This window comes from Hydractinia symbiolongicarpus, chromosome 14 (genome assembly GCF_029227915.1).
Source record: "Hydractinia symbiolongicarpus strain clone_291-10 chromosome 14, HSymV2.1, whole genome shotgun sequence".
NCBI lineage: Eukaryota > Metazoa > Cnidaria > Hydrozoa > Anthoathecata > Hydractiniidae > Hydractinia > Hydractinia symbiolongicarpus.
Window position 1 is genome coordinate 7,083,715 of NC_079888.1, and position 8,892 is coordinate 7,092,606.

The window sequence follows — 8,892 nt, forward strand, 5'->3', positions numbered from 1 at the left end:
CCCGGTTTGAACAGAAAGTACTGGTCGTTAAAAAGGATATTCTGTACTTGTTCATCAGTTTTTTCCAACTTAAATCTGGATGTGCATTCCCAAGCTAAGCCTTTATAAAAAACAAATCAAAAATCGATTACGCACTTATAGAACCAATTAACATAGATCTTGAATTGGTAAGCTGGTAAACTTGTTATTTTTAGGATAACTAAGACATTTGTCTTTGAAATTTTTCAGATGTATGATGTGACATCACTTGAGCATGATTTAGTTTATTAGCTTAGTTTCGTGGACGTGCAACAAGAACACGCCATATCATTCAATTTTTATGCTAAGATTATTTAAAAAACTATTTTATTGTTGAGAGAGATGCACAAAAAATTTTGTTCTTGCAAAAGTGGTTTAGGAATGAACTTAAAAATGGCGTGCAATATTTTCAATGAATGCTGTTATAACTGCTCAATTTGACGAAAGTTCTTTATCTATTGCACAAAATTATTCATTAATTGAATTTGACAAAGATACAATCTCGGCCTGTGCTGTTGTGGGTAAATAAGAGACGAATGTTATCACAGTCACGAAAAATGGTAGTCCTTTTCAAGCTACTAGTTTTTCCCTTTTGTGGCAGACCTTCTCTATGAACAAGTAAGTAATAATTTGAAAAAAAGTATAAAGTAGAAATTTTTAACAAACTGATCAGGAAGCTTATTGAACATATTTCTAAAACATTGCATTAGAGCTGTCTATACTAGCCTGATTTTCAATTACGATATAACGATAAGCATTAATTGGCGTTAATTGGACCACCAATTGACCATATGGATTATTTATAACTGTGTTAAAATTTAAAATATTCTGTCTGATTAACTGGGCATAGCAGTTAGCTTTATCAACACGATCAGAACTTTACGTTTTGTTTTTAGTTGTTCTCAGTCCCTAACGTTTCATGCAAACATAGTTTAGAATATTACCAAGTTGTTCTCTTTTTTTTTCTTGAATGTGACATCGTACGTTTTATCACTACAGTCTTAACTGTGCCACCACAGCAATTTTAAAATCATTTTAATTTTTTTTTAAATTAAGAGTATTGCATATTACATTTTAAACAAACTGTCTGGATGTTTAAACATTCAGCTACATAATAAACATGAAGTTTCCACTCATTGGTTTGTAAACATCACAGGTAATCTTTTAAGTCTTTTTAATTCGTTGTCGTATGTGGTCAGCCAAAAAAATGACTAATTACCAACCCTTATTAGCTTGTCTATACAAAAAAAACAGGACTCTGCCACTGGTATAGATATGATGCGTTTGTTCAATGCGTGTGGATTTTCTTGGCATTGTTAAACAAATAATAAGCCGGAAATATTTTTGTTGTTTGGATAATACGACGCACACGCTTCAATTATGCTTTGAAATCCAAGGTTTATACAAAATAAGGATACACTCGTATGCTTTCCTATGGATGTCTATACAACTTTCAAACGAATCCTTATATGACATTTGTAATCCAATTTTAAATACATCAACATCAATTGGATCTTATTGTAATTAAATATTCATCGCTCGTCCATTGTCTATTCCCGGCTTTATTAGGTTAAGTAAGGTGAGTAGATTCAAATGAATAGATAACTCACAATTTTGTTACGGGATATAGAAACAGGACAACAACAGTACATGATAAGAAAGCCTAATATTATTTTCCTGTTTTGAGAAAATTGTCCTTTTCGGTAGTTTTATACTGTCCTACAGTTTATAGGCAGTTTTTTTCAATGGTTTCAAACCTCAAATAGACAACAAGCTTGTTTTTCGCCTCAGGATATCAACATATCATTGTTTGGTAGAAATTTCACACATTCCCGCGTTGTAGGAAACGACTAATATGAAGCAAACTACTATAAACCAAGTTGCGGTTGTTTCTGATGCTAACGGCTTCTCAACTGGTTATCTGCTAAGTTTTTCAGATATTTGTGTGTTCGAAAATGTGGCTAAAAGAAAGTCAACGAACATAACAGAACGGGAATTTTATGTCAAAAATGTTATATATCTTTACGTGAAAAGGTTAATTGAATTATAAAAATACCTGTTGAGTTTTGCATAAGCATACGGTTTTACAAGATGTATATATATAGAGAAAAAGAGAGAGAAAGAAAGAAAGATCCCGTTTGTAATGCTTTTGTTGGTAATATTTTTGGCAGTAGTTAGTTTCAAGGTGGAAATTCCTGAAGAGTTTTTCTAATGTCATGATTATTTAAGGAGAATTTTGTCCCTATATATTCGAGGAGTCGTACTCGAAGGCAAAAATATGACAGCAGCAATGAATAATACAACTGAAAGAAGAGAATGTTCTAGATGAAGTCTAGTTTCAAAAATATGTTTTATCTTTGATTTGTCATATTCTTGAAAGTCGGAGATTATATCTTCATTTAAAAAACAATCAATGCTTTATCTATGCTTTAATTCAATAACAATATTCTCTGGTATTTACCTTTTTTCCCGTTTCTATCATTGCATTGCATTCCTGCTCTATGAAACATTTGTTTCACAAATAAACCTTTTTTCAGCTAGAAATTTGAAAAACTTATGAATACTATAATATTAGATATGGCGAAAGTATTGCTTATAAAAAGTTCTCAATTTGTAAATGCACAAAGTTTTTTTGCGAAAGTTTTTTCGATGAAATTATAAGTTTTGTTATCTCCTCCATATTTATATAATATACTCGCGGTTAAGAAAATACTGTGTGTAACCACTTTGTACATACCATACGAGAAACTGTTTTGTATCCCCCTCTCAGGTTTGAACTTTTGACCCACTTAAACCTGATATTTGACGGAATTAACTGATAGATATTTTCAACCGGTTAATACGGGAAATTCGTTGCACTGATTTGCTAAAAAGCCTTCACTTCAGGCTTTATACAGCACGGTGTAACTTTTAACCTCATTACAATCAAAATAGTTGCTATAAATGTAAACAAACAACTTCGCCAGAGAATTGGTTACATAGATAGCTATATACAGGCTCAAAATCAGTTTTCAGTAAATCCAAAACCTCGCATCTCTCTCACAGAAGAACAGCAAGGATGTTGATAAATTAAAATCCACTACGTTTTTAATGTCAACATTTATTGCAACAATGAGCAACAAGCAAAACGACATCGAATTTCTGTGACAGACTCTTTTTCTGACGAAGAATAAAATTTGGTTAAAAAAACCTTTTAAAAAATTATGTATATGGATATTAGAATGTTTTGTTTTCTTTTCGAACATGTATTTAAAAAATTGATACAAGCTCGGTCTTTACTTTTGACCTTGGCTGCTATTTCTCGGTAGAGATAGAAAAAATAGTTTATATTGTATTAGAATTAACTATCTTTAATGTCGGAAATTATAGCAAAAACATTGCATTAAATCTTGCTCTTAATTTAAGTATTTCCTATCCACATTTTACCAGTTTTTTTTAAGGTGTTTGATAAAGTATTTTAAAAAATTCGCAAGGTTATAGCGAAATTTGGCTTTCATTGGCTCTCATTAGAAATCTTTCTCTTTTCTTCAACGTTGTGTCGCTTGGCTATGAGTTTTTTTTGGATTTTTGACTGCATAATCACATATAAACGCGTGGCGAATATCACCTGGAAATGCGCACACAAATAGTGAGGAAGGAAAAGGGGATTATAAGTTTCGATTCCTGTCAATTTTTTTGCACTTCCAGCTTATGTACAACCTATGAACATTATTCATAGATTATAAGAAAAAGGAAACAGGAATTTTACCGTTAACAGAAAGTACAAAATATATTGTCCTTTTCGCAATGATAAAGTTTCCGTTATTTTCTAAATCAAATGATCCTTTACAACTCCATCTAATCATTCTTTGTTGTCTATTAATTTTCAATGTAATCGGACACCTACCTATTTTTCTGTCTTTTGTGATACTGCAAATAGGATTATAAACTTGTTTCCTATAAATAACTGAAAACTGGATAACCACTCCATTAACAGTTGACGAAGGTAAGAAAGCAATCATGAAGATTGGTTTGAAGCTTCTTCTTGTTGTCATTCTGATGACTACAGTATGCTCTGGTGGGTATTGCATTATAAAAATACATCGTATATTTTAGACGTAAAAATATCATTTAACCTTATTTTTCTCTCTTCTTTTTAGTTAGACGTCGTGTTCACAGTCTGCCCAGCATAGGTAGGTAGTGTATTTTTTTAATTACCAAACTGTTTATCCATATAGCAAAAGTAAGGAATATCATTTATATGCATGGCCATAAAAATGTTTTGTATACGAATTTGACGTGTTTCAATTGATGCAAAAGAAATGAACTAACTACTGAAATGTTTAACTAGCAGTTTGCACAATCGTGATTTTTGGTGTTATTTCTAAGCATAAAATTACTTAATAAAGATTAATTTGTTTACATTGAAGTTTCTATTTATTATTTTTAAATTTACATTTTCAGTGTTATTCACATCGAAAACTTTTAGTTATTGATTTCACTTCAATGCTTGTTTAGCTCTTTGTCATCGAGTTGAAATCGTCGCATTGTTTTTCCTCTGTTAAGAAAAAATAAAATAAATAAAAATTTCATTTAGCTACCCTGTTTAGCAATTGCCAGAACAGCATTGCCACTCCAAGAAGATGTAATTTCCGTTCACCATTTCGAACGATAGAGAGCACCTGCAACAATAGACAGCGCACAACTCTTGGAGCAACAAACACCACATTGCTTAGACTTATAGGTAGCTATGACTAATACTTCGTTTCTTTCTTTAATCACGCCTCTTTTTTATTTTGGTTTGGTTAGTACAAACTGCAGACATATTCTTCCTCTGCTTCTACTTCAACTTCGCCATAAAGCGTATAAAATTTTATTCGGTCTGTCTACACAGCGTGTTTACACGTTCCTGTCGATAGGTAATGAAGATGAATTTGGCAGAACAATAAAAAAATTACATTTTTAACGATCGTGTATTTCAACGTGTATTTCAAGTATTTAAAAAGAGTTTCTAGCAATACCTTGTTTTTACACATCCGGGCAGACGTCAAAGTGTCGAAAAATGAGTTACTGTCAAAAATGTGAGAATTTGTGTACACACAAATTCATATATGTATATCTTCCAAAATAGGCTCAGTTTATGCTGCTGGTACAAAAGGAGGAATACCACGTGGGTTTCCAGGAACAAAAGAACGCTTACCAACAGCTAACCAAGTTTCTCGTGGGGTATTTGATGCAGTAAAGGAAAATTCGCAACGAACAAGACTAGGAGTTTCCGTAATGTATATGACATTTGGACAATTTGTGGATCATGATCTCACATTAGTTGATCATAGTTCTTCTTGCGATACGGCAAGGTAAATTACTTTCTGCTCTAAGCCAGTAAACCTCAACAAAAGAATAAACGATAAATTAAAAGTAGCTCAAAAAACATAGCTCATCTTGTGAAATAATTACTTGTTCCATTTTCTAACGGTATTTCTAACATTATCTATCTTCTACACTTTCTACTAAAATTTAACTTATTATATGAGCGGTAAGTGAAAATTTGATTTTACCTTTGTTATAGATGCAAGACTGAGACAAACCCTTTCGCCTATCCGTGTTTTCCCATCAGATTTTCAAGAAACGGTAGAAAATGTACACCAAATGGAAGATCATTACCACAATGTGAAAGTTGACGATCAGGAGGAAGAGAATTCAACAACAGATTATCTGCTTTTATTGATTCTGCTAACGTGTACAGTCACGAACCAGAACTTCTTGAAAGTTTACGGACAAATGATGGTAATTATCTATTTCTGTTCTGGATTTTTTATAGTAAAAAGAAAGACGCTTTTCGAGATGGATACGTTTCTAAATAGTAGGTGCGTCAAATAGATGTTTTGCTTATAAGCAACTTTATATGAGCAATATAAGTGTGAAATTCTTCAAACACAATCCATCAGAGTACTGGTTGTTACTAAAAATTGGTTAGCAACAACCGGTATTAAGTGAAAGAATAGAAAAAGGAGAAACCAATATATCATCCAACGCCTAAGATGAAATTGATTTAAGCAAATAATGCATGGGAGCTTCGTCATCCTTTACACAACCGTGTCAGGCCAGACAAAAGAGGACTAGCAATAAATGCAGCACCGCAGAATTATTGTTGATTTGTTACTAGCTGTTAGAACATATGACAATTTATTCTTTTACAATTGTTTTCTTTTTTACTTACTTAAAGACTTGTCACATTGGCACACGACGTTCTGTAGGATTGTAAAAAGGACATTTTGCGCGACGTATTGTTTTGATTCTGATTCAATTTACATCTGAACGCATTGTTCTAAATAAAAAGCAAAAGCAACACCAGCCTACAGTTACAGAGTTCCATATAGAAACGTATTATTAGGATAAAATTGATAAAATTTTCTAAAAACAGAAGAATATTCTCTAGTCAAAAATATGTAATTTTAGTTCCTTTTGGCCTTTGTGCTGCTCAAAAATATTTAAACCTTTATTGCAACCATTTAGCCTATTTAGTTCTGCTCTTTCTCTATAAGAATCTGTGCACATCTGCAAAATTTACGAAGTTGTGTAGACCTTACTACACAAAGTCAAGTCATTTGTAATTTATTATTACTTTTGTCTTTTAACTTCAGGTACTGGAAGATTAAGACTCACCGGTAACTTGTTGCCTTTGAGGACTACTAACTGTATGCTAGAAAACGGATGTTCATTGGTCGGCGAAGAGCGAGGGGATGAGAATCCACCTTTGAATACAATGCATACACTTTGGGTAAGAGAACACAACAGAATTGCTGATAATCTAAGAAATGTGAATCCAAATTGGAGAGGGGATCTTGTATTTCAACACAGTCGGAAGATTGTTGGAGCTATATTTCAACATATAGTTTATAATGAGTTTGTGCCACTTCTTGCTAACCTTAAAAGATACACTGGCTATAAAAGCAGTGTTAATCCAAGCATCTCAAATGCATTTGCAAACGCAGCATTTCGATTTGGTCACACTTTGATTCCGAATTCTTTTGCCCGATTGAATAAAAATTTTGATCATGCCAAGCCTGATTTATCATTGCAAGAATCTTTCAGAAATATTTTGCCAGTTCGCGAAGATGGAATTGAACCATTAATGTTTGGCTTACTTAAAAACCAATCTCAAGATTTTGACACAGATTTCGCATTTGGAATTGCAAGGCGATTGTTTGTGCCTGTTGGAAGCAAGGAATACAGAGATCTGACGGCATTAAACATACAACGTGGAAGAGACCATGGTCTTCCAACTTACGGAGCATTTAGAAAATTTTGCAAGTTGGAATCTGTAACACGTTTTTCACAGCTACGCGGAATCATTCGTTCCAGCGCTATATCGAAACTTAAAAGGCTTTACAGTAGTCCTAACGAAATTGATCTGTTTGCAGCTGGTTCAAGCGAAATCCCACTAAAAGGCAAGCTTCTTGGTCCAACATTTAGTTGTTTAGTGAAGGATCAATTTGAAAGAACTCGAGATGGTGATCGATTCTTTTATCAACGAAGGGCTGTATTTAGTCAAGCTCAACTTAATGAAATCAAAAAAGTCACGTTTGCCAGAGTCCTATGCGATAATTTAAAGGATATTGTATCAATACAGAGAGACGTATTTCAGGCTCTTAACAATGGAAAGAAAAGAGTTGAATGCGGAAATATACGTGGAATTAATTTTAGGAAGTGGTTTACTGGCGGATTAAGTAGTCCTGAAGGCGCTACTACCGTGAAACCTCAGCCATACTATCGTCCTGGAAACTACTACCGTCGACAATACTCACCTGGACGATATTATCGTAAACGATTTTCTCGTGAAAGAAAATTTCGTGGACGATATTCTGGTGGAAGAAAATTTCGTGGACGATATTCTGGTGGAAGAAAATTTCGTGGACGATATTCTCGTGGAAGAAAATTTCGTGGACGATATTCTCGTGGAAGAAAATTTCGTGGACGATATTCTCGTGGATATCATTTTGGTTAATTTCAGAGAAAATACTAGAGGCAAATACGCAATCATTTGAAACATGGAAAATATTTCGACAGCACGTAACTAACATTTTATTTTGTTTCTGTTTTTGATTATGCATAAGGTATTCAAGGCATATTTATAGCAGTAAAAACAGATCACTTACAACTAATTAGTCTCACGTAGCACTAGAAAAGGTCACTTCGTATTTTGAAATAACTGTTAAGGCTTGCAAAGATTCTAATTGTTCATCCTCCAAAAGCTTCTGAATATAATACTTTTTTAATTAAACTTATAGTCCGTCTTTGTATTTTATTTCGAATAGCACAAATAATCTACTAAAATAACAACTTATCACTGTAGATAATTGTTACTTACTGATTTATATCTTAAAAGCACAAATACCCTCAAATTATTGCATTTTACCTGTTGTCATCCGTTTCACACCAATACGGGTAGTCTGTTTGGTCGAGCTCTTAGCATTTGTAGAATTAGTTCAGACAATGATCTCTTTTTCAAGCCAAGAGCTAAAGGCCTGGTTTTAATTCGGAAAAAAAAAACACCAATTCGCTAAAGAGATGGTTTAAATATTATACACAAAACCCTTGATTATCAGGTTCAATGATAAAGGGTTTTTAGCTCTGGCATTATTATTATTATTATTATTATTATTATTATTATTATTATTATTATTATTATTATTATTATTATTATTATTATTATTATTATTATTATTATTATTATTATTATTATTATTATTATTATTATTATTATTATTATTATTATTATTATTATTATTATTATTATTATTATTATTATTATTATTATTATTATTATTATTATTATTATTATTATTATTATTATTATTATTATTATTATTATTATTATTATTATTATTATTA

The 8,892-nt window shown here is 32.2% G+C and overlaps 1 protein-coding gene across 1 annotated transcript; it reads left to right on the forward strand.

Annotated features, from left to right (window-relative positions):
* Positions 1-5,649: 5,649 nt before the first annotated feature.
* LOC130625706 (peroxidasin homolog pxn-2-like) lies at positions 5,650-8,374 on the forward strand. The gene is made up of 2 exons (XM_057440809.1): positions 5,650-5,784; positions 6,642-8,374. Exon 2 carries the CDS (start codon positions 6,698-6,700, stop codon positions 8,003-8,005), a length of 1,308 nt encoding a protein of 435 aa, XP_057296792.1. The 5' UTR covers positions 5,650-5,784; positions 6,642-6,697; the 3' UTR covers positions 8,006-8,374.
* Positions 8,375-8,892: the final 518 nt, after the last annotated feature.

Bases quoted from the DNA above. Each gene is read 5' to 3' on its own strand.
- LOC130625706 (XM_057440809.1), top strand. From the start codon at position 6,698: ATGCTAGAAAACGGATGTTCATTGGTCGGCGAAGAGCGAGGGGATGAG.